Below are 26,967 nucleotides of genomic sequence, written 5' to 3' on the forward strand. Positions count from 1 at the left end.
AGTTATTTATGTTTAGGTAAACTAAGTAAACATTTTTTTCGATTCTAATGCAGGCTGTTGATTGATGAATTCTTTTAGGTGGGCAAGGTAAACAACTCTGATTTATAGGGATACTTTAATAAGATAAATTTTATCATTTAACCAGAAAGAAGGCCTTATCAATACTTGTAGTTTCCATTGATACAGAATTTGTTTTAAAAATTGAAATGATGGGAAATAACTCAGCCTAGTAAACTGTTATGTTTTCAGAATCTAGTCCCAAATAGTGCTATAACGATAGATTTTTGGTTTGATTCTGGTAGTTCTTTAAAGCCATATTACAATTAATATATTAATGTACTTATAAAAATTTCTTTTTTGCTTTTTTAGATGCTAGCTAAACAGTTGGAAGCTCTTGGTTTAGCTGAAAAGCCTCAGTTGGTGACTCGCTTTCAAGAAGTTTTTCGGTCAATGTGGTCTGTGAATGGTGATTCAATCAGTAAGATATATGCAGGAACTGGAGCTCTTGAAGGGAAAGCGAAGGTATATCTAGATCTATCATAACATTACAAAATATCCTCTTCTTCCTCTCTTCATAAAGCTTTTAAATGGCCTTTTAAAAGTTAATAGATGGTTTAAATTAATAGATGTGTCTTAGAATTCTGTTTAATGTGCTTTTATGCCTTCTTTGATACTTCCTTTCACAGTGGATACTAGTGAATAAATGGAAGATAGATATTTCCCTAAGTTTGGGAAGTATGTATATATAACATATCTAGTCATTTAGTGACAATCCACTAAGATGATATATATTGCTCTGTTTTTTCATGATTTCCCTTGTATATCTGTTTTACTTTTTGTACTGTTTTGATTACAAATACGATTTTTAAAACCATAGACCTCTTAATAAAGGGTTCTGTCTTATTTGGCTTTGTGTTCCCTACACTTAACACAGTGCCTACTGTTAATAGATGTGTGACGTATATCACTTGGACAAATAAGTCAATCAACAGTTTATTTAGTGCTTACTAGGAACCCAAGATTAGGGCATAATTGATTTTTACTTATCTTACCTTAGAAAGGTGGCTATCAAGATGTGCCAACGAAGTGTGAGATATGGGCCAGGTGTGGTGGCTCACACCTATAATCCCAGCACTTTGGGAGGCTGAGGCAGGTGGATCACTTGAGGCCAGGAGTTCTAGACTAGCCTGGCCAACATAGCAAAACCCCATCTCTAGTGAAAATACAAAATACTAGCTGGACATGGTGGTGCACACCTGAAATCCCAGCTACTCGGGAGTTTGAGCCATGAGAATCACTTGAACCCAGGAGGTGGAGGTTGCAGTGAGCCAAGATCACACCACTGCACTCCATCCAGCCTGAGTGACAGAGTGAGACTCTGTTCCAAAAAAAAAAGGACTTAATTATAATTGTCTGTTTCATCATTACTTTTTATTTCCTGGTATTATCTACAGACTACTTTCTTCTCAAGTATTTGGCCCTTATTGAGGGAGTTTGGAACAATACTTGAGATAGTTTTCATTATTTTATATTCTTAAATATTGTTTAACTTTTTAAGGATCCTGGCCTCACTTGAATTTATCAACTTTCTAAATTGCCACAATTTCTCAAATTATTTCAAGAATAGAAATGAGAACATTTATCACTTTTATAGTTCTCATTCAGCTTCTTCCATATAGCAACTGAAATTCTTTAAAGACCATTCATGATCTCCAAGTCTTCTTTTAATTTCCAAGTCTTCCTCTTCTGTGTCATAATATGCCATGCCTCTGCCCAGAGGTATTGGCCTTACCTGGAAAGTTTCTTTTATCCAACTCATAGAAATAATTTGTATTGACTTTTACAAATATTTACTTCTTAACTGGTCCCTATTTTTGTAAACATCAAATTGTTAAACTTTGATTTATTCCTTTTAAATAAAGAACATAATTCTTGCTATTAAAAGCTGATTCTCAAACTATTGCTTAAAATATTCTTTTATATTCTTCTACCTTTTCATTTCTGCAGTGACTACAATATGTGTACAGAGGTTACATATATTTTCCATGGTCTTTTATCTTTAACATAATATATAGATATAAAATTTTATACATTAAATATGCTAGTCTGAATTGAACTAAAATCTAACATCTGAACTGCTCTTTCTTTTCCTTTCTCTGGGTTCCTTTTGATTAATTGCCTGATAATGTGAATGGTGAGTGTCTTTTCAAATAATGTCATTTGCATATGTTATTATATAGAAAGAAAACATTTAATGCCAAACATTAATTGCTTATTAAATATAGTAGCATTCATTTAATGGCATTGAAGAAAACTGGTTCTTCATTTAGTGGCATTTAAGAAAATTCGCTCTTTATTCTAAAAAGAAGCCTCAAGTTACTGTTATTTCTTTAAAGAATAAAAATTACATATTGTAAACTAAAGTTATTTCCTAAAAGGTACAAGTTTTTTGTTTTGACAATCATCAAAATTTGTAAGATCAAAATAAATCATTATGGTAACTAACATGCCTAAATAAAATATATATTCATTAAAAGTTATAATCAACTCTCACTATAGGAATAAGTTTATTATCTTATGATGTATTTTCGCATGGGCAATAAAATGACTCAAAATATGCAAACTGTAGTTTACATGTAATATTCGTTTATGAACTGTACTTGTAAATTTCTTTTGCGACTAGACAGACCTTCATTCTTAGGTTTAGTTTTAATTTTAACTAATGTAAGCTATTTGGAAGCAATTTCCATTTTCTTTTTCTACTACCAAAGTAATTTGAAGTTTTTCTAGGGGCAGTTAAGCTCAGTGTATCTTCTTTTATCTCCCATTTCTCCTTAACCCATTTTATCACCAAGTTTACAAATTACCTTGTAAGAAGGAATTTTCTTGTTTTAAATAAGTTTACTTCAGTTTATTTCCTTTGTAATAAGCAATTTTAAACATTTATTGCTCTAGATGTCATTACTGGATGAGGTTGTAGCACCGAGCTTTTTCATTTCTTTGTGCAGAGCTTTAATCCAAAAGAAGAAAGGTAACAGTGACATGTTGGAGGCATTTTAATTGTCATGACTATATGTTCAAAATAGAATGATTAGGTCCTTTTTTGTACTAAAATCATATAAAACTGATTTAAAATTTCAAAATACCTACTGAGTAAAATCAGTAATATTTAAAATGAAAATCTGCGCTCCTTTCTTTCTCAACAGGCTGGAAAGTTAAAAGATGGTGCTCGTTCTGTTACCCGAACAATTCAGAATAACTTCTTTGACAGCTCCAAGCAAGAGGCCATTGATGTTTTGCTACTGGGAAATACTCTGAATAGTGATTTAGCTGACAAAGCTCGAGCACTTTTAACTACTGGAAGTTTGCGTGGTATGTGCACTTTATATTTTATTTGTTATTTATATTCCTAAAAGTCCAAGAGGTAAATGTAAACTTATTTACACAGAATTTTTAGTTGGTTAAAATAGTTTTCGAAGGGATTTCTGTAAAGGTGATTTTTGAAAATTACATTCTCCAGGGGAAGTTTGTCTGTTTTAAAATGTTTGTACAATCAGTGGTATTACTAAGCTGTAAACTGAGGCCCATGCATGGTTTCTTCTATAGATTATGATTGAGAGGGTAAATAATTAAGCATTGTTAACTTTGTACAAGGCAGTATTTCATAGAATATTCAGCTAGTACTTGTAATACAGCATTTAATAATCTAATCATGCAGAAAAATGCTTTACTGGGAAAACTAATGCCTATATTGGTTATTTTTTAAATCACTACCCCAAAAGTTTCTGTAACTTGGTCTTAACTTTTAATTGCTATTGTTTGAATAAGCATTAAATCATATTAACAATTTAAAGTAGTGCTAATTATTGGGCACTAACTGCTATTACCAATTTTAATATTTGAAATAAATATATGGCCTTCAGAATAGGTTTTCACCTTCCACTGTGTCTTTTAAAAAAAAAAGCTTCTCCTATCAGTGAGCACATAAAAGTAACATGATGGGAAAACTCAACATTCATTGTAGAACTTAATAGATTATACTTACTTTTTCTTTCTCTAAAATGTATTGAGGTATAATTGACAAAATAAATTTTTTCCATTTTAACTTTTTAGCACTCTGAAAAACAAATTTTTTTTCTCTTAGCCCTAAACCAAACTTTTTAATGTTCCCTGTTCAAGTGGGAGAAAATTGTTTCTGCATCAAGTGTTGTATTCTTGGCTAATTACTTGGTCAAATAGGCTATGGATTATTTCAGAATTCTGCATGGTGCCTAAAGGTAGTTAATTACGGACAGTTCCTCAGGGACCTGTAAGTGGGCTAGGGAACTTAGACCTACTAAAACTCCAAAAAATGTCTGATCTTAGCTACTACTTTCAACTTCAGGCTTTCTTCCTGGCTTCCAAAAGTAGAGACTTGACTGATTTGTGTTTTGTCACCTCTTTCCACCTGTGCCTACATTGATGTGGAGGCATTAATAAGCAACAATTGAAAGTAAGTGGCTGAAGGAAAGAAGAGGAGAAGCAAGGGACCTATGTAATCCCCAAACTTCAGCATTAGTGTTTTTAGTTTCCTGCACATTTTACTAGAAGTAAAATAATACCTTTAAAAAAGAGTACAGTCAGTTCTGCTGTAACGCTTGTTCTGAGAATGGGAATTTGTTCCAATATGATATATTAGGGAACTGTTTGAGCATAAGGCCAATTTTGCATGAGCTTATGCGTGATTTTGCTGGGAAGCAACACTAGGTAAATGCAGAAAAGTGCACCCAGCAGAACTAAGATGGCTAGAAATATATACAACATACAAAACACACATACACATATGCACACACACCTCAAACATCTTCCCCTGCCTCAGTTCACTGTGTGTTATGAGCCATACCCATTCACATCTGTTCTTTCCACTTTTCATCGAATTTCAGATATCCCTTTCTCCATTATTCACATTACAAGCTGCACTCTGTCTGATGCCCATTTCTACAAGCCAACTTCATTCAAGATGAAGTGCCTTATTAATGGTTATATTCATGCATTTCATAACCATTTAACATGTGTAATGTCTTGCTACTATTTTTATGAGGTTCCTATCTTTTTTGGTGTGTTACTGTTGAAGTTTTTGAATGTGGTACCCCTAACCCCATTTTTCCCATAAGCCCTGTGGCTGTGGGAATTGGCAGAATTTGCATAGCATGGTGATGTTTTTAGAATGCATTTTTCTTGTTATAGCTGAAGTGATTGTACTTATCAACTGCTAAGTCCCAGAAAGAATACTAAAAGGTGTGTTATTAGGGCAGTATCTTCCATATCTTCAACATCCTCCATCTTCTTAGGTTTTCATATTTATATTCATAATATTCTCAAACATGTGCATATGCATGCATAACATACACACAGGAGCAGCTAGAAGAGCAGGCCTAGGAGCTTCTGATGGTGAAACGGTGGACATCACTGAGGCACTGTAGGATTTTTCTTAGGTGCAGAAGGTTTGTATCAATCATTGTCGTTTATTTGTAACCTTTGGTGTTCTATAGCTATCAGAAAAAATAAAGTCATCAAATTGACTTAAGTGAGGTCTTCTCAAAATGTTTTGTCACTATACTCTACATTTTAATTGTAACTTGTTTTTACTAATGATTCTTTGTTTTCTTCTTGATGCATCCATAGTTTCTGAACAGACATTACAGTCAGGTACAGTATAGAAAATCAATCTATAAATAAAAGCAATTTTTTCTTATTTTTTCTGAAGTTGATATTGTAAACAAGGCCATATAATTGGAAACTTTCTCATTTTGCCATCAGATTCTAACAGGATAAATTGATATCTTGTTTTAATCTGAGAAAAGAATTTCAAGCTTGAGAAAATTAAGTACTTCATTCTGAAGAAAATGTGCAGTGCTTTTTGTCTTCCTGTAGCAATTGCTTAATTCCAATTAAAGATAATTCAGCTAGTTTTAATTTCACTTTTACATTTCATTGAACAAACATTATTAGTGTTACGCTTACTCTTAATAGGCTGATGGAAAAAAATCCAGATGTAACTACTTCGAATTAATTTCTGAGTGCTATCTGTGATATTTACGACTACTCAACAGTGTTTCTCACATATAATATTTAAGAAGGCATTGTTGCATTTCCTTATTGTGAATGAAATAGTTTCGAAACTATAGACTTGCACTAAAATATGATCTGAAATATTTTAATTTTAAAAAGTGCCAAGATGTCTAACAAAGAATAGTTAAGTGTGTAAGACCTAAAGATTATTTATTATTTTTCTTGCCTATTTATTCCTAGGAATCTCACGTCTTCATTCTCTGGGCAAGGTTTATGATCTTGTCCTTAAACATAAATCTGTGGCAAAAGGAATGAAAGCTTAACTCTTGCCAGAAATTTAGTTGAAAAGGATTTGCTATCACTTAAGAATTGTTCGGCTTAGTTATTGTTCTGAATGTTTTGAGAAGCTGTTGATTATTTTCTCAAGAAGGGTAGAGGAAGGGAGCACCTAGATATATTTTTGAGTTATATAATGAACACCATTTTCTGAAATTGTATGGTATTTAGGGATGGACATCTGTTGTTTGAGCATAGACTTATTTCTTTTTCAAAATTTTTTATTTTATTTTATTTTTTTGACCCACTGTTTCTTTAAGCACATTAAGGTGCCACCAGTTAAGAATAAACTAGGACTATTTTTTACCTTTTTATTTCATTTAAAAACTGACTTGATTTTATTAGTTCATACAGTGAGGCAGTACGTTTTTATTCACACAGTTCATTGTCTTGCTGAATATTTTAAGCCATGTAATTATTATAGAACTTGTGTGTTGATATAGAATGGATTGTAGAAGCTATGTTCTCATTGGTAACAACAAGCAGTGACTTCAGTTTTTAAGAGCAATGATAAACCATAATCGTAGAGAATTATTTTTATCTAGGTACAGTCAGCTTTGAATTAACCATACCAACAGGCCAGACAAGTAATCTGCTTTCATTACCACCCAGAGACCTCTATACAAGCAATCAAAGCAAACAGCTAGATGGTGAGATATCTGCATATCTGCCCCTGGAAACAGTGGGGATATACTTATCTAAATCAGCAGTTCCACAGGTCAAAATTATCTTTACAAGAATACTAAGATGTCACTCGCCTTTTTCACTCTCATTTCCTCATAAGACTGCTATATCTTGGTATCCTAAGATAATATCATAATAAAATAAGATCATGTGGTAAAAGGTAAAATAGTTTTGATGTCCTTTTCCTGTTACCGGTTAGCTACCAATTAAGTACAGATTCTGTTTTTAGGTTGAGGTGCTTTTAAGGTTCTATGCTGAGAATTTAACCAAGATAGAATGTGGTTTAAAAAGGGAAAAGATGGGTTGTAGACCAAAAAAAAAAAAAAAGGAGAGAGATTGAGGATTCAAAATGTATTGAACATTCATTCATTTAACAATTATTTATTGAGCACTTACTGCGTACCAGGTAGTCTTTTAGTTACTAGGAGTATTCCCATAAAGAAAACAGACTAACACGTCTGCCCTCATGGATTTTCCATTCTCATGAGGGGAGACAGTTACAGGATAAATAAATAAAATACATAGTTTATAAATGTGATAAATGCTATAGAGAAAAATAAAGCAGGGAGGGGATAATGGCAAGTTAAGGGCAGAGTGCAGTTTAAATAAAGTGGTCAGAGAAGGCCTCATTGGAAAGTAAAGACTTGAAGGATGTGCAGGAAGAGTGTTGCAGGCTGTAGGCACAGCCAGTGCAAAGGCCCTGTGGTGGAAGCAGGCCTCATATGTTTTTGAAACAGCAGGAAGGCCAGTGTCTGAGCAATGAGTGCACCAGGGAGAGTGGAAGATGAGGGTGGAAAAACAAGACAAATTGTTGAGGGCCTTGTGGACCATTGTTTAAGCACTTTGGCTTCAACTCTGAGTGAGATGGGAAGCATTTAGTAGTGATTTCATTTTCAGAAATATCAGCTTGTATTTTTCTCAAGGAGCCATTATTCATCAAGCTGCCTGTCAGTAGCTACAATCTTAAATGTAAATGTTCTTAAATGTTTTTGTTTGGAGAAAAATAAAATTTATATTTTTACCAGACTCTTAATGAAAGTTGTAGAAAGTTAATTGCTATATTCCCAAAAATGTATCGTTCATAGGATTTGTACATTAATGTACCATTTCATTGAAACAGAACTATTTGTTCTGCATGTTGCTGCAATAATTCTGTATGTGTAGTATTTTTTTTTTTTTTACTTTGGCTGTTGTATTTAATGTTGACTTTTTTATTTTTTTTTAAAGATGTGTTGGTTAATTGCCTCATACCGGGCTTTGCATTGAAGGCTGATCTTTTTTTGTGCCTGTGCATGTATCTTTTGCTTGTTTGTGCTTGTGATAATGATTGTGCTTTCCAGTGGACATCATATTTCCGTTATGAAAATCAATTTTTATAAATGGTTTGATGCAGCTAAAACTCTGTTGTGTCTTGTCTTGATTAGCATCTTCTAAAGTACTAAAGAGCATGTGTGAGAATTTCTACAAATATTCAAAGCCCAAGAAAATTCGAGTATGTGTCGGAACCTGGAATGTGAATGGTGGGAAGCAATTTCGCAGCATAGCTTTTAAGAATCAGACACTCACTGACTGGCTTCTTGATGCACCCAAGTTAGCTGGCATCCAGGAGTTTCAAGGTTGGCTTTTTATAATATGGATTTAGTTAATAAATCCTGACTGTGTTGTATTGATCTAGAAAACAAATATAGCACTTTAGAGGATGCATTAATTTATGAAAGAAACTTGGAGCTATACATTTGAAGACCAACATCTTTAAAGATCACATCTATTAAAATCTCAGCTTTTTAAAATTTCTAGACCATTATTTTCTACTTCATAAAAATATATGATGGTAAAACAAAAAATCTTTTTTCCATAGTTGATTCTCAGGAAGTAGGAATTCACACATAGATTTCTTTGAAGGCAACCACACATATAAGAAAATCTAGTTTTGTTTTTATTTTAAATGGACATAAACCAAGATTATGGACATAAACCAAGATTATGTCCATTTAACATTGATCATTTATTAATTTTAATTAAAATTACATAATTAAAATATAATCGATCACTTGAGTTTTATTTTTCAAACCTACTGTGTCCCATTTTTCAATTCTTAATCCTCTATTTAGTTACTAAGATAAGAAATGTCAGAGTGGGTCTTCAGCAGCCTTATAAAACTTGTGATATTTATTGGTACTTTATGTAATAACTTAAGAGCACTGATTTATCCTTGAAAAACTTTGTTGGCGTTCAGTTTGGGTTCTCTGCACCAAACTGTTAATAAATAGCCAGAACCAAACATTGAGCAGAGGATACTTTTATTAAGGTTTTGGGCTGGGCACGGTGGCTCACGCCTGTAATCCCAGCACTTTGGGAGGCCGAGGCAGGTGGATCACCTGAGGACAGGAGTTTGAGACCAGCCTGGCCAACATAGTGAAACTCCGTCTCTACTAAAAATAAAAAAAATTAGCCGGGTGTGGTGGTGTGTGCCTGTAATCCCAGCTACTCGGGAGGCTGAGGCAGGAGAAATGTTTGAATCCAGGAGGTAGAGGTTGCAGTGAGCGGAGATCCCACCACTGCATCCAGCCTGGGTGACAAGAGTGAAACTCTTTCTCAAAAAATCAAAAAAACAAAAAAAAAAAAAAAAAAAAAAAGAAAGAAAGAAACATTTTGATTAGAATCATGAACTTAATCTTCTTCTTTTTAAAAATTAACTTTAATTCCTTTTTAAAATAGTATATAATTACCAAGCTTTATATGTGAGGGTGATGTGTATAGGAAATGGTGTGAGATAAAATTTTTCTTTTTTAGTTATTTTTCATCAGTCTCATCTTAAACCCTGGGATTTTCCCCAAACTTTTTATTAAAATACCTTTCTTTTTTTTTTTTCTTTTTTTTTTAGATTGAGTTTAGCTCTTGTTGCCCAGGCTAGAGTGCAGTGGCAGGATCTCGGCTCACTGCAACCTCTACCTCCCGAGTTCAAACGATTCTCCTGCCTCAGCCTCCTGAGTAGCTGGGATTACAGGCATCTGCCACCATGCCTGGCTAATTTTTTGTATTTTTAGTAGAGATGGAGTTTCACCATGTTGGCCAGGCTGGTCTCAAACTCCTGACCTCTGGTGATCCACCCACCTTGGCTTCCCAAAGTGTTGTGATTACAAGCGTGAGGCACTGCACCTGGCCTAAAATGCTCTTTCTTACTTAATTGAAGCTAACTTGAAGTTGTAATAGTAATAATAATAAAATAACAGCTAACACTATAATTGTATGTACTTTACATATGTTCATTTAATCCTCAGAGATGACCTATTATTTCATAGACACCATTATTCCAATTTTACAGATGAGGAAACTGAGACACAGAAAGGGAAGGAACCTGCCCATGTTTGTGCAGTAGTGGCAAAGCCAGGATTTGAACTCAGGCAATTTGGCTTTAGACTGTGTATGCCAGGCTGCATTTTATGTGTGAACTTGGGCAAGCCTCCTGTTTGTAAATAAAAGACAAAAATAATCTTTCTTATAAGATGTTTTTGTGGCAGATTAAATGAGATGATGTATACATGAGCCTTGCACATAATAGCAGTCAATAATTTTTTTTTAAATTTCAGTATTAGTTCAGACTATTTATAGGCTCTTCTTTTTTTTTGCTTTTTGAGACAGGGTCTTTCTCTGTTGCCCAAGCTGGGGTGCAGTGTCCGTATCATAGGTCACTATAACCTCAAACTCCTGGGCTCAAGAGACCCTCCTTCCTCAGCCTTCTGAATAGCTAGGACTACAGGCATGCCACCACACTAAGCTAATTTTTTTCTATTTTATTTTTTTGTAGTGATGGGGGTCTCACTATGTTGCCCAGGCTGGTCTCAAACTCCTGGCTTCAAGTGATCCTCTCACCTCAGCCTTCCAAAGTGTTTGGCATTATAGGCAGGGGCTGTAGCATCTGGCCATATAGGCTCTTCCTAGCTATTTGTTCTCATTTCCAGAAACTTGGGGCACCCGAAGTCTCCCTGGGCTACTTTCTCAGACAGTTCTGTTCTCTGTTAGTCCTTGTAGTTTCCAGAGTGCCAGCAGCTAGACAGAGTGATGTGTCTTACTTTCTGGATCTCTCCTAGTTTTCCTGGATTTCTTTGACCCAGAAAATAGCAAAAAGATCAAGCTTATGTTTTTCAAATTTGAAAGTGAAAAATTCCTCCCAACTGTTACCAGCGATTTGAGGTAGTTTCTCAGTCACTTTATTCTTTGTGCCTTTTCTGAATAATTTCTCTCTCCAGTTTTATGTGAGATTTTGATTTGAGAAATGACTTGTTTCTGTGCTGTCCCTGGTAAAAACTTTAGCAAGAGTTTTTTCAAAGTGAATTCTGAAAGGGCTTAAGAATCTTCAAGGATAACAGTCTTAAAGAAGCAAACTTAGGACACCTTAATAGAAAGTAAATTTTAATAATTTTATTCCACTCAAGAGTTTTTGCCTTTAATATGAATTTGGTTAAACTCAAAACACAAAAATCAATCGTTATGAGATCTGGTGTTATGTTGTGTTGGATGGGGTTGCCATTTGCCTGAGGCTATGTTTAAAAGTATTTCTTGGATGCTTAATTTTAGATAAAAGAAGTAAGCCAACTGATATATTTGCAATTGGTTTTGAAGAAATGGTAGAATTGAATGCTGGAAACATTGTGAATGCAAGGTAAGCTAGCCACATTAATACACTGAAAAATTTGCCAGTTGAGGGAAACTATGGAGGACAGATAATTAAGTAATTGTTACGAGGATAGTTTGAAATAATAAATGGAAGGGTGCTCGTAAAACTGTAAAAGAGCATTTCTGATACTTTTGGGTCTGAGGATCTCTCTGCACACTTAAAAATATTGAGAATGTTAAATAACTTTTGTTAATGTTGTTTATATCTCTGTTTATTAGAAATTAAAAATGAAAATTTAAAAACATTTAATTGACTTAAAAACAATAATAAACCTATTACATGCTAACATAAAATAAATTTTTTGAAAAATAACTTTTTGAAAACAAAAAATTTACTGAGAAGGGTGGCACTGTCTTGTAGTTTTCCAAATCTCTTTAATGTCTAGTTGTAAGACAGCCAGATTCTTACATCTACTTCTGTGTCAGTCTGCTGCAGTATGTTGTTTTGATTGAAGTGTGTGAAGAAAAATCACATAACTAGGTAGTTTGAAAAGGAAGTATTTTAATAACTCTTCTAGATAATTTCTTCTCTGATACTACATCAAAACAGATCATTTATTTTCTGCTGTAGTGTAGATAACAGAGAAGTATTACCTTGGTGTAGTGTGGATAAGACACTACACCAAATGGTAGTGTCTTAAAGGTTAGTTGCAAAATGGAATCTGAAACCATATTGATGAACTTTTTCTGCTCTATTATCTAAAATTCATCTTTTACCTTTGCATGATTTTGTAACATCATGTATTGGTCACTTGGGTTCCCTAACTTATGTAGCACTTCCAAATTTTAACACATTTCATTATGTAATATCAAAGCATCATATTGGTTAATTACCATCACTGGTAACTGCATCAGAAAATAATTGTTGGGAAGCTGTAAGGATCATGGTAGTAGATACAAGTTTTCCAGAATACTAATTTTTGCCTGAAAAGTCAAGTTTTTCTATTGAAAACAAATGCTCTTGGTTGTTTTTCTTGAAGAGACAGGCTTAGTTGAAAAAAATGCCACATAACCTAAATCTGAATAACCACCGTCTGTCATTAGTTCTTTTAAGGAAAAATCGTATTCCAAAAAGAAAGTGGCAGTTTGACTCACAACTTAAAGCATTTTCTTTTTTTGAGTTACAGATCATAAGTTAGTATGCAACACAAGTGCTTTATGTGTATTTCCTGTGTATCACACAGAATATTAAAAAGATGCGACCTGGGTTGAGCTTTAATAAAATTAATAATGTCTGTTGCTTCATCAAGGACATTCTTAGGCAAAGTGGCATTTTTTTTCCCTGCAAGTATATGGCAGTGGGGATTGTAATGATGACTAGTATAGTTTGGTGCCTGAATTCAAGTGAAAGCACCAGCACTTTTACCCATTGTTGCTTTTGCACCATCAGTGCAAATGTTAGTCAACACAGTGAAAGATGTCTTAATAGTATTATGAAAATAGTTGTGACCCCATGGGCTTTGGGAACCCTCAAAGATGTCTCCAGATCACACTTTGGGAACGCTGCTCTGAACCCATATTATAAATACAAATTATATGAGTGAAGCTTAAAGCTTCAGTGTTTTATTTTAACAAAGTATGCTTGCTTTTAAATTTCAGCAGTTTCCCATCTTTTATGACATTTTAAAAGATTTTTCAGGAGAAAATTATAGGCTGAAATAGTCATCAATCTTGCAAGTGACAAATATTTTATTAGCCAAAATGAATAACAATTCACATCAGGAAAATTGGAAAGAAATCAACTTCACTCATTTTGTTGTTTGATTATGTTTCCTGAAAAATATTTTCAGGTCCTAAACTAGACTGTAACTCTGAGGGTTCCTAGTACTAAGCTCATGGATCAATTGTTTGTCTAAATAGAGTTTAATCAAATTCTTCTTTAGGCTAGGTTTAATCAAATTCTTTAGGCTGGGTGTGGTGGCTCACACCTGTAATCCCAACACTTTGGGAGGCCAAGGCAGGTGGATCACTTGAGGTCAGGAGTTTGAGACCAGCCTGGCCAACATAGTGAAACCCTATCTCTACTAAAAATACAAAAATTAGCTGGACGTGGTGCCCCGTGCCTGTAATCCCACCTGCTCAGGAGGCTGAGGCAGGGAGAATCGCTTGAACCCAGGAGACGGAGGTTGCAGTGAGTGGAGATCACACCACCGCACTCCAGCCTGAGCGACAGAGCAAGACTCGGTCTCAAATATATATATATATTTATAGTCAAATATATATATACACACACACACACATGCACACACACACATGCATATATATATATATTCTTCTTTAATAAAGTGGTGAATATTCATTTATTTAAGCAGTACCTACTGAGTACCACTCTAAGTACCTCCAATGAATCAAACACACAAAAATCCCTATCTTCATGGACTTCGTATTCTAGTGGGAAGAAACAGACAGTGAACAATGACAACAATAAGTAAATTATACAGCATGTTAGAAAAGTGCAATGGAAAAGAGAGGAAAAGGGAATCAACTACAGGGACACAGGGAAGTGTTGGAAGTCTCGAATGAATGATCAGGTTAAGGTTCACTGAGAAGATGAGGAATGAGTTTCAGCTACTTGCAGGGCTGAGGTGGGAGGATCGCTTGAGCTCAGGCAGAGGTTGCAGTGAACCGACATCCTGCCACAGCACTCCAGCCCTGGGTGACAGAATGAGACCCCATCTCAAGAAAAAAAGACAGGAGACATGACAAGCAAATGCAATATGTAGACCTTGTTTGGACCCTTTTTAAAGAAACAAACCAACTGTTAGAAGATTTTTTTTTTAATAAATGGGGAACTTTAAACTATTAGATGATATTAAGGAATTATTAATGTTTAAATGTGATAAGGTGAAGAGGATGAAAAACATAGATTGGCAAAATGTTGGTAATTTTGAAATGGGTATATGGTGGTTTATTTAATGATTATGTCTTCTAATTTCCCATAGCAAGATTTTTTAAGAAGACATTAGTTATAATTTAGAAAAATTTTGAAAAGTGGGGAAATGTATTTGGAAGCACATGTAGTCACATGTATGTGCACAGTTAGCTGTCCTTATCCATGGGTCTTGCATCTTTGGATTCAACTCATCAAAATATTAAATATTTTTAAAAATTGTGTCTATACTGAACATGTGCAGACTTTTTCTTGTCTTTTTTACTTGCAGACTTTTTTGTATCATTATTCCGTAAACAATACAACAACTAATTACATTGTATTAGGTATTACAGGTAATCTAGAGATGATTTCAAGTATACGAGAGATTTACATGGGTTATATGCAAGTATTACTCCATTTTATATAAGGGACTTGAGTATCCTTGGATTTTGGTATCATGGGAGGTCCTGAAACCAATCTCCCACAGATACTACTATACTTCTCTGTGATCTTAATGAATACTTAAGGAAAAAGTAAAATGTATAAGTTTGAGTTTACTCACCCAGTGAGTAGCCATTTAATGTCTTTATATTTTCTTTGTAAAGAAGTAATAGATTAGATTTTGAAATGTGGTTTTCTTTTGGCTAAATTTTAGATTTTCCTTTTTAAAGGAAACAAAAACAGCCTAAGCTTCCTTCAGAGTCTTAGGAAATTTGGGTAGATAAAAGTATAATTGACAATTGTCATAAAATAGGCTATTGTCAATACCTTTTTAAAAAAATTCTCTTTTTAATATTTTCTTGTAGCACAACAAATCAGAAGCTCTGGGCTGTAGAACTTCAGAAGACAATCTCCAGAGACAACAAGTATGTGCTGCTGGCTTCTGAACAGTTGGTGGGCGTCTGTTTGTTTGTTTTTATCAGACCACAGCATGCTCCTTTTATCAGGTCAGTAAACAGAACACTCCTCTAAGGCTACTTCCTACCATTAAATAACAAGAAAAAAGCCTAGAATGTTTATTGTTTCAGTTCTTCAAACAAAAACTATCCATAGTTCTTGTTTTAAAATGGGATTTGGGGGGTTTTGATTAAAGACTCACCAATAGCTTCACTGTACTATTTCAAAGGCTTGCCCTCAAAGTACCATACCATGTGTACTTATATGAGTATGTATATTCCTAATTTCCTATGCACATGGAACTCTTGAAATTTCAAATCTGCGATTTAGAATTCTTTGTTTCAAAGGGATGTTGCAGTTGATACTGTGAAGACTGGAATGGGAGGTGCAACTGGAAATAAGGGAGCAGTTGCAATCCGAATGCTCTTCCATACAACCAGCCTTTGCTTCGTCTGTAGCCACTTTGCTGCAGGGCAGTCACAAGTCAAAGAAAGAAATGAAGATTTTGTAGAAATAGCACGAAAATTGAGTTTTCCTATGGTAAGCTCTTGTTGCTTGTTCTTGAAGATAAAGCTTTGAAATGTATTTTGATTTGCCCCAAATTCTACATCAATGTTTTTGAAAATTTAAGATAATTCCTAGAAACATTAAGAATATTCACCTAAATAGATATTGCATGTGTATTAACCCAAAATATCTGAGACAGGGCTCAGTCAATTTAGAAAGTTTATTTTGCCAAGGTTAAGGATGTGGCCATGATGTAGCCTCCAGAATTCAGAATGACATGTGCCCAAGGTGGTTGGGGGTACAGTTTGCTTTTATACATTTTAGGGAGACCTGAGACATCAGTCAATATGTGTATGATGTACACTGGTTCGGTCTGGTAAGGCAGGACAACTCAAAGTGGGGGCTTCCAGGTTAGAAGTAGATAAGAGGCAAAAGGTTGCATTCTTTTAAGTCCTAGATCAGCCTTCCACTGAACACACAATTTAGTCTGGCTCAGTGAATCTGAATTTTTACGTAAACAATAGGGCAGAGGAAGCAGTCAGATGTACGTTTGTCTCAGGTGAGTCTCTGAGGGATGATTTTGAGTTCAGTCTATACTTCGTCCACAAGGAATTTCCTGTGGGCAAATTGTGAGGGAGTTATGTAGCTTCTTATCTTTGGAGCTATCTTATTTAGTAGTAAAATGGGAGGCAGGTTTACCTGTCATATTTCCTGGCTTGATTTTTCTCTGGGCTTAGTGATTTTGGGGTCCTGAGATTTATTTTCCTTTCACATGTGTTATTACTGTTGGGTTAAAGAAACAGGACATGGGAGGAGACAAGCATATCTCAGGCAAAGAAATTGTTGTAAAACATTTTTGAACATTGATTGTTTTGAATTTAAAATTCTATCTCATTGCTTTCAGGGAAGGATGCTGTTTTCCCATGACTATGTATTTTGGTGTGGTGATTTCAACTATCGAATCGATCTCCCTAACGAAGAAGTTAAAGAGCTCATAAGACAGCAAAATTGGGATTCTCTTATAGCAGGAGATCAACTTATCAATCAGAAAAATGCTGGACAGGTATATCCATACTTGAGAAAATACTTGCATTAAGATTTTGGGTCATGAAACATGCCTTTTTAAATCAAGATGTTTTAAATTTTTCTTGGGGTCTTTTTATACTTGAATATGCATCTGTAGGTAAACAGATAATAGAATTATCTTTCCTTAAAGTGTAGCAGGATGAGCCGCAGACAAGAACCCTTCAGACACTGAGTTGTAGAAGGAAAGGGCTTTATTCAGCTGGGAGCAGCAGCGGACTCACATCTCCAAAAACTGAGCTCCCCGAGTGAGCAATTCCTGTCCCTTTTAAGGGCTTACAACTCTAAAGGGGTCCATGTGAGAGGGTCCTGATCGATTGAGCAAGCACGAGGTACGGGACTGGGGGCTGCATGCACTGTTCATCAGAATGGAACAGAATAGGACAGGGATTTTCACGATGCTTTTCCATACCATGTCTGAAATCTATAGATAAGCGGTTAGGTCAAGGGTTGATTTTTAACTACCAGGCCCAGGGCGCGGTGCTGGGCTGTCTGCCTGTGATTCCATTTCTGCCTTTTAGTTTTCACTTCTTTCTTTGGAGGCAGAAATTGGGCATAAGACAATATGAGGGGTTGTCTCCTCCCTTATTCCCCCCTTTGAGAACTTCACTCATTAGTGGGAGTTCTCACTTTCATCCTCATTACCCATGTCTTCTTGCAAGACAGATTGATAGTGATTCATATGGTACACTTGTGCTGAAGCATTTTGGTGAGCTAAGGTAGTGATGAAGCTTTTTATCATTTGAAGAAGTACAGGTAGCAAACAACGGAGCAGTAAGCAGGTTCCTATTACTATTATAACTCTTATTATAAGAGTTTTAAATCCTCCTAGCACTGGGAACCATTTTTCAAACATGGCCCCAGGATCAAATCCATGCCACACTTGTGCAGGCACGTGCCAGTTTTGTCATATCTCTAACTATGTCTTCAACTACTTGCCCTTGATCATCTGTATAGACAGCAATTAGTAAGGTTAAATTTCCCACAGACCCCACCTTCAGCTGCTAGCAAGTAGTCGAGAGCCAGTCTATTTTGATAGATAGCATTTCTCATCGGGATTCTTGCCGGGGCAGAATAGTCAAGGCTCTGCCAGTTTTATTAGTGATTATTTCTAAGACAGCTTATAACCATATGATTCGGTTGAGCATGTAAATGGGGGTCCGGTATCCCCACGAGCCATCTTGTGCCCAAGTAGCAGGCCTGTAATATTGTGTGATTCTCTCAGGGGGCCATTCATCATCTTTCCAATTTCCTATAGCTATACTTCTCTTTTCGCAGGCAGCATAGACAGGGAAACCCAGGAGTTTGCCTGTCTTTATGGGCAGTAGGAAGAAAGATGGTTTAATAGTGCCAATAACACAACTACTTGCCCACTGGTTGGGTAATTTGGCATAAGCTCTATGCCCATATATACAGTATAATCCAGTGGGGGCCGTCCAGTCCTGGTGGGACTCCAGATGGGTCCACACGGTTTGCAACTTTGGGAATTTACTAAATGGATTCCTTTCTGTGTGATTTGAACTCCACCAAGTGACTGTTTTTGTGGTACCATTATACAGTTTCTGTCCCAGACAACTAAGTCGTCCTATGGGGTGAGTGAGTTCTTTTCCTTCTCTAGCTATGCAATATTGTCCAATAATTGAGGTTTTTAGGACCCAGAAATTATCAGAGTGATTCTTTTGAGCTGGGAATTCATCAGGAACTGGGCTGTAGGTACTAATTCTTGGGCTTCTCATGGCCATTGATCTCCCATTACAGTTCTTCCACATACATAACATGAAGTGACATTGAGAGACTAGGCTACATGCTTGGCTAATTGCAAAAACAAATTTCTTGTTTTTCCTGGAATTTCTGGTACTGGCACATTTAGTTCATCATAGAAAGTTTGAAGCACTGGCTCAGGAGAGTGTTTGTAAACTTCTCCTCGAACCAAGATATTTACTCGAGGATCCAGTCCAGCCCCATCGATTCCTAAGGTCACACGCTCCCCTTTTTTCCAGCGAGGATCAAGGGGATTGGTTATTACTAGCTCTAAGGGGTTACATTGTCCCTTACTACAGGAAGGGCCACTTTTTCCTTTCTGAAGCTGTACTGGATCCTTTTCACTTTTTATCCAAGTGGCCCAAATGACACAAGACCAGTATCCACATGGATTTCCACACAGTCCTAATTTATGACAAATATACTTATTTTTGGTCATATAGCCTTTTTCCCAATCAAAAGAGCCCACCCCTTCCTTATTGCTATTAATGACAGCACAGGCATCAAATTTCAAGATTATGCGTTTGGGCACCCCTTTTTTTTCTGTTTTGGCTAATACTTGTATCATTTACAAGTCCCCATCAGTCTTCAGTCCTTAATCTTACTTCAAAAACTGTGGACATGGGAGGCTCAGAGGGATCATAACACACATCTGGGCAGTTGTTTCCTGGGCTACATACCTTGTACTGAGTGTCATTATATAAAAATGTTCCTTTTAAAGTTCCTAGGCATTCATAGTAACTATAGAACAGAAAGATTGTTTTAACTTGTTGCCCTACCTCAGTAACTTAATGTATACACTGAGAGCAGTCCTCTATGTGGGGAAAATCAGTGGAAGTTTTTACTATACAAGTCCAAATTATAAGGAAAATGAGTCCCACGATGATTCTCCTCATGCCTCAGCTGTGCGTAGACCAGTCAGCTTCCGGGTGTGATTGGAGCAGGGCTTGTCATCCTCCTCAGAGTCACTTTCAGGGGTTGTCTGGGCTCGGTTTTGCCTCCCAAGTTTCAGCAGCTGCAGGTTTCACATGGCTGTGGTAGATTCAGGCTGGGATTCCTTCTCCTTTACAGCTGTGGGGGTGGTCAGGATGACGGTGTGAGGTCTTTTCCGCTGTGGCCACAAAGGGGCTACGTTCCAGTCCTTGATCCACATGCGATCACTTGGAGAGAAAGGGTGAACTGGGGAGAATAAGCTGACAGGACACCTCTCATTTACCCAAGTTGAGATTGTTTGTTTAATTTTTCCCAAAGTCCGTAGCTGTTGCTGTAACTGAATTTCACCTAACTCTTGGGGAGTGCCTGTAAGTCCCCCTAGTATAGGAGGAGGCCTATGATACAGTGTTTCATAAGGGGAGTATCCTGTTTTCTTAGAAGGGATGCATCTAATTTTAAACAATACCATAGGAAGGGCCTGTATCCATTTTAATCCTGTTTCCTGACATACTTTCCCTAAACTATTTTTGATAGTCTGATTCATTCGCTCCACCTTTCTGGAACTCTGGGTCGGTAGGCGGCATGTAGCTTCCAAGTGATTCCTAATGCCTTTGCAAGTCAGCCACGAACACTGGCCCGTTATGTGAGCCGATTCATAAGGGCAGTCCAAACCTAGGAATAAGATCTTGGAGAAGCACACGGGTTACTTCGTAGGCCTTTTCAGTTTGTGTTGGATAAGCCTCCACCCACCCAGAGTAAGTACACACAAGAACCAGCAAATACTTGTTACCTTTACATTTGGGCATTTCTGTGAAATCCACCTGAAGATCCTCAAAAGGAGCCGCTCCATAAGCTTGTATGCCGGGTGGAACAGTGGGGCCTTGCCTCGCATTGTGCTGTCAGCAAGTAACACACCATTGTGCTACTGCTTTGGCAAGGGCTGGCAAGTGTGAGATGTAGAAGTACCGGCCTAACAACTTTTCAAGTGACTCTTGACCTAGATAAGTGGTTTCATGCATGGCCAGTACGATTGTGGCTCTCAGCAACTGCGGCACAGCTACCTTCCCATCTGGCAGTCTGATCCATCCTTCTTTTATTACTTGCCCCACTTCTGTGTGGAAAAAGTCTTTTTCTTCCTTAGAATAGGTAGGTACCAGGTCAGGTGTTTGAGGGAGTAAGGGGGCTGCTACTGATGCACAGTAAGGGGTAGATGCTGCTTTTCGAGCTTCTGAGTCAGTTCAGGAGTTTCCTAAGGCCACTGAGGTGGAGGCTCGCTGGTGTCCCCTGTAGTGCATGACTGCCACCTTCTGAGGTTTCCACACTGCCTCTAATAATTGTAGAATTTCTTGTTGATATTTTGTGTCCTTTCCCTCAGAGTTTAACAGGCCCTTTTCCTTACATAGTGCTCCATGCACTTGGAGGGTTAGAAAGGCATATCGAGAGTCAGTGTAGATGTTTACAGTCTTACCTTCACTGAGTTCTAGAGCCCGAGTTAAAGCAATGAGCTCAGCCTTCTGGGCTGAAGTGCCCTGTGGCAATGGTTTGGCTTCAATGACAGCATTCAAAGTTACCACCGCATATCCTGCACATCTTTCTCCTTGTGGACTGATGAAGTTGCTCCCGTCCATGTATAACTCCCAGTCTGCTGATGCCCATAGCTGGTCCTGAAGGTCAGGTCTGCTAGAATAAACTGAGTCCAACACTTCTACACAGTTATGCTTGACCGGGCTCTCTGATACTGGGAGCAGGGTGGCGGGATTTAGGGTGCTACAGACTTCAGTGGTTATGCGGAGATTTTCACATAGCAAGCTTTGGTACTTGGTTAATCTAGCATTTGTTAGCCAATGATGTCCTTTGGTACTCATCAAAGTTACCACAGTATGGGAGGCCTTTATATTCAGGTTTTGCCCAAGGGTTAGTTTATCTGCTTCTTGTGCTAACAGGGCCATTGCTGCCAGGGCCCTTAGACATGGGGGCCAGCCTTTGGAAACCCCATCTAGTTGTTTTGAGAGATAGGCCACTGGCCTTGGTCAGAGCCACACAGTCTGGGTTAAAACTCCAACTGCCAGTTTTTATCTTTCTGACACATAGAGTGTAAAGGGGTTTGTCAAATCTGGTAGTCCTAGGGCTGGGGCCAACATAACTTTTTCCTTTAACTCATGGGGGCCTGCCACGCCCTGCTCTGGTGAGGCGTTCGACTGGGGCAATTACCTACCTGGAAGCGCTCTCAGGATCCGCATTGCTCAAGCTGGCCGGAGTCACCCACAGGGATGCTCCACAGGGCAGGCCTAAGCCACCTAAGGGGCTGCCTCAACCATCCGTTAATCACCTCACTTCCCAGTCGGGGAACCAAGAAATGTAGCAGGACGAGCCTCAGACAAGAACCCCTCAGACACTGAGTTGTAGAAGGAAAGGGCTTTATTCAGCTGGGAGCATTGGCAGACTTGCATCTCCAAAAACTGAGCTCCCCGAGTGAGCAATTCCTGTCCATTTTAAGGGCTTACAACTCCAAGGGGGGACCGCGTGATAGGGTCATGATCGATTGAGCAAGCAGCGGGTACGTAACTGGGGGCTGCTTGCACCGGTAATCAGAACAGAACAGGACAGGGATTTTCATGATGCTTTTCCATACAGTGCCTGAAATCTATAGATAACACAAGCAGTTAGGTCAGGGGTTGATTTTTAACTACCAGGCCCAGGGCGCGGTGCTGGGCTATCTGCTTGTGGCTTCCATTTCTGCCTTTTAGTTTTTACTTCTTCTTTCTTTGGAGGCAGAAATTGGGCATAAGACAATATTAGGGGTGGTGTCTTCCCTTAACAGTAATAAAAATAGGAAAGAGAAAACCCATAATAATTCCCATAAAGAAAAATATATTATGTATCTATAAGATTCACTTTCAAATAGAAGGATAAACTTTTTTTCCCTTGGTAATAGTTTAGAATCTTCATCTTTAGGGCTGTTTTTTTGGGGCTAAGTCCTGTGGTTATTGACTTTTCTTTTGTTTCTTATGTCATCTGACTTTTGAAACACTTCTTAAAGCTTATGACCACAAAATTTGGGAAGAATTTATTAATTTTTTTTTTTTTTTAGGTAAAAGGATCAGTGGCCATCTGGTATGGTGCCTGGTGATCACCAGACTTGAATCTTTGGGCACCACATTACCTTTTCAGGCCTCAGCACCTCATTGAGAATAAGATACCAGGCTAGATGTTTGCAGAATCCCATTTACAGTTCCAAATGTCTCATATAGCTCAAAGATCAGGCAGAATTCCCTTATTCATGTAGTTAGTGTAATCAAATGTCAAACAAGTGGTATTGAAGCAGGATATTTCCCTGACCCCTTCACAGGTTGGAACTGGAGTGCATGGGCACTGGCGGGGCAAACTCCGCTCACTTGACCCGCTGCACTCCACCCCTGTAGGAGGGGGAGTTCTGGTGAGTGAGTGCAGGAGCTGGGGTGAGCGCTTTTGGGCACCGGCAAGAGCGAACTTTGTACCAGGCCCGTGGCAGCGTCTAGGGGAGGGTGCCTCCAACCCCTGAAGCCCCAGAGAAAGTGTTACAGTGCTGTTTTAGCTCTGCTGCCTGCAGATGGCTTAAGTGTTAACAGCTTAGTGGAGAGTCAGTGCGACAGCCTTATGCTCCCACACTCATGGCACCCGAGTTCTTACCTGGCGTCCAGGAGGAATGAGGTCACATGAACGAATTAAAGATGGTAAATATGGGGGATTTTATTGCCAATGAAAATGGCTCTTGGCAGGAAGGGGAGCTGAAAAGGGGACAGAGCAATGAGATAATCTTCCCCTGAAATCCAGCCATCCCATGGCCGGACTCCTCTCCAAAACTATGCTGCCAAGCTGTCCCTTTGAAGTCAAGCTGCTTCTCTCTGACATCCAGCTGCTTCTCCTCTCTCTGCCAGCCGAACCTGGGGTTTTTATGGGCACAGGATTAGGGGCAAGGCAGGCCATGGGTGGTTTTGGAAAAAGCAACATTCGAGCGGGAAAACAGGGATATAAGTTCTCATTTGGGGCTCTGGTAACAGGCTTTTTGGCTTGAGGGTGGGACCCAGCAAGGGGACCCACCCACTTCTGCCCAGAATTTCCCTGCCTCCTGTCCCTATCAGTATGAAAAAGGCTACGTCTCAGGTTATTTTTCTAAGCTTTGTTCCATTCAGCTAGAAGTGTTCGTCAGACACATACAGATTTCTTCTGAGAGCATCCAGCATGTAATAGACATTTAATGGATGGCTGTCTGGATGAAAACAGAACTTGTTGCTGTTTGGGAATAACTTATTTTGTATATGTTTATTTTAGATTTTTAGAGGATTTTTAGAAGGAAAGGTAACCTTTGCTCCAACATATAAGTATGACTTGTTTTCTGACGACTATGACACCAGTGAAAAGTGCCGCACCCCTGCATGGACAGACCGTGTCCTTTGGAGAAGGAGGAAATGGCCTTTTGATAGATCAGGTTGGGAAATGGACTTCTTTATTTAAATGAACTAATGTAAACTTACGAGGAAGCAGGGAATGACATAATATCAAATGAGGAGAATATTGTTTTTCAAGAAACGTTAACTGGAATAGAATAAATAAAATTTAAATATGTCAGATTTTTAAAAATATTATCAGATCTGTTTATAATAACTTATTTAATTTTTCAGCCTATTTTCATACAATTTCATGTAAAGAGAAGCAAGGAAATATTTTTGTGAAATTTTTAATCTGAAGCTAATTTAGGTTTTTAACTAAGCTAACTTTAGTGGTTTGCATATGTTTTGAACTGCCACTTGTCTCTTGAATTGTTTATGAAACACCATTTAGTCACAGTCCTTTAAGTAATCTCAGAAGTAAAGCCACATCTTAATTTTTACTAAATAAAGAATAAAATGATAACTTTACCAAAACCTTTCGAATTTAAAGGTATTTAGACTGCCTGCCTATTACCAAATGTTTCTGGTATTCCAGCCTCAAACCACTGAAGCTCATGAAAGGAAGGAGAATGCCTCTTTGCTCTACACGGTCTGTCCTGCTCATACAGCTTCTCTTGTGTTTTCTTTTCTTCTGACTGCAGCTGAAGATCTAGATCTTCTAAATGCTAGTTTTCAAGATGAAAGCAAAATCCTGTACACGTGGACTCCAGGCACTTTGCTGCACTATGGAAGAGCTGAGCTGAAGACTTCTGACCATAGGTTTAAGCAGTCTCAGTTTTTCTAATGGTGTTTGAAATTTGTTTGAAATACACCCTTTTAAAACATTTCTAATACATCTATCTTCCTTTATGCCTTAAGGCCTGTCGTTGCCCTGATTGATATAGATATATTTGAAGTTGAAGCTGAAGAGAGGCAAAACATTTATAAAGAAGTAATTGCAGTTCAGGGTCCACCAGATGGTACAGTATTGGTCTCAATCAAAAGTTCTTTACCAGAAAATAATTTTTTTGATGATGCCTTGATTGATGAGCTTCTGCAGCAGTTTGCAAGTTTTGGTGAAGTTATACTTATAAGGTAAGATGTTTATTATGCAAAAGTAGCTCGTGATTCATAAAAAATCATTTCTATATAGAAATCACCTTATTTGGGGAAGGAGAGAATTTAAAAAAAGAAAGATATCACCTTATTTAGTGTTTAGTATGTGAATATTTTTATTTCCAAACTAAAGAAAGATCATACTGTGGATATTATTCTGTAGGTTTTATAACTGAATTCTCAACTTAGAAAGCTTAAATGAATAGTGAAACTTTTTTTTTTTTTTAAGACAGGGTCTCACCCAGTCACCCAGGCTGGAATGCAGTCATGTGTTCATGTCTCACTGCAGCCCCAACCACCCAGGCTCAAGCAATTCTCCCACCTCAGCCTCCCAAATAGCTGGGTCTACAAGTGCACACCACCATGCCTGGCTAAGTTTTGTATTTTTTTTGTTTGTTTTGTAGAGGCAGGGTTTCACCATGTTGCCCAGGCTGGTCTCAAACCCCTGGCCTTAAACGATCTGCCCAGCTCAGCCCCACGAAGTGCTGGGATTACAGGCGTGAGCCACCACATCCAGCTAAACAGTGAAACTTTATGTGAACAATTGAAAACAAAAATAGGTGCAAGTTCAGATATGAACTCTCACGATTCCTATACAATAGAACATGTAACAAAACCCTATAACAAAATGAAGCTGTGATTGCTATTTTTTTTTTTTTAAGGAAAGATAAGAGTGACTCCATCCCTGCCTCAGTTAAAGAAATTTGAGTAATTTTAAGTATGTTTAATTTCTAACAAACAGAGATGTGATGACTAGTCAGGAGTCATTCCTTCTAGTCTTGGTTTCCCTCATTGACCTAGCTATCTGCCTTTTGCAGAACCAGATGCCTGTTTCCTTGTTTTAAAAACGTTCTCTTCCAACTATACAGCAGTTTTGAAAGACTGAATGATGTGCATGTGTACGTGTGTTTGGATTTCATAGGGAAAGAGGTACCATTAAATCCCTTTAAATACCATTCATTTGCTTAGTTAGGTATGTTTTATAGATATTTGTGGGCAGATCTCTATACTAGTTGCTGTAGAAGAGCAGAGGAGAAATGGAAGATACAACTCCTGCTTGTAATCTAGTAGGGAAAGTCAGCATGTGTGTAATGACACCCCCAGATCCTAAAGGGCTAGTCCACAGAATTAAGATGGTATGGCTTCTACAGAGTGAAAATCAAAGACACCTCAAGTCCTTTCGGAGAGTAAATGAACAAATGGAGAAGAAATTGTGTTTAGACTTTCCTCAAATCTTTTGACAAAGATCTATCCCAAAGCTTTCAAATTAAACAAAACAAAACATTTCAAAAATCTTAAGGTTCTAGAAATACACAGTGAAATCTGCAAGTGTACAGATGACAGTATACTTTGCCAAGTACAGAAATGCCAAACCACCAGAAGCATGTAGACTGTGTGAGTGGGCAGCAAAGTAGCAGATAAATGTCTTCCTGAGCAAATGTAAAATACTGCACTGAGCTACAAAGAATCCAAACTGTATAAGGGATGAAAGACTCTGATACAGGAAAGGGACTTGTCTTTATAACCCAACCTCTAAAGAACTTGTTAAATTGAAGCCAGAAGGTTTCCCACAAATGTTTGTCATCATTAGGAAAAGTATTGGTAAGAAACTAAGGCATTAACCTAACATTATAAAACCAT

At 37.5% G+C, this 26,967-nt stretch overlaps 1 protein-coding gene across 22 annotated transcripts in view; it reads left to right on the plus strand.

The window, feature by feature from the left end:
- Positions 1-26,967, plus strand: part of SYNJ1 (synaptojanin 1) — a 102,298-nt gene that overhangs the window by 48,671 nt on the left and 26,660 nt on the right. For 13 of the 22 annotated variants that reach the window (XM_058427968.1, XM_058427970.1, XM_058427972.1 and 10 more), the window contains 11 exons: positions 370-522; positions 3,207-3,372; positions 5,665-5,688; positions 8,496-8,687; positions 11,650-11,734; positions 15,427-15,567; positions 15,865-16,057; positions 16,929-17,087; positions 24,113-24,269; positions 24,873-24,990; positions 25,090-25,305. In XM_058427968.1, the coding sequence (XP_058283951.1) occupies positions 370-522; positions 3,207-3,372; positions 5,665-5,688; positions 8,496-8,687; positions 11,650-11,734; positions 15,427-15,567; positions 15,865-16,057; positions 16,929-17,087; positions 24,113-24,269; positions 24,873-24,990; positions 25,090-25,305 (1,604 nt within the window). The remainder of the gene's footprint in view (positions 1-369; positions 523-3,206; positions 3,373-5,664; positions 5,689-8,495; positions 8,688-11,649; positions 11,735-15,426; positions 15,568-15,864; positions 16,058-16,928; positions 17,088-24,112; positions 24,270-24,872; positions 24,991-25,089; positions 25,306-26,967) is intronic. The other 9 variants (XM_032174440.2, XM_058427974.1, XM_032174426.2 and 6 more) reach the window with 2 other exon arrangements.

This window comes from Hylobates moloch, unplaced genomic scaffold (assembly GCF_009828535.3).
Source record: "Hylobates moloch isolate HMO894 unplaced genomic scaffold, HMol_V3 SCAFFOLD_14, whole genome shotgun sequence".
Lineage (NCBI taxonomy): Eukaryota > Metazoa > Chordata > Mammalia > Primates > Hylobatidae > Hylobates > Hylobates moloch.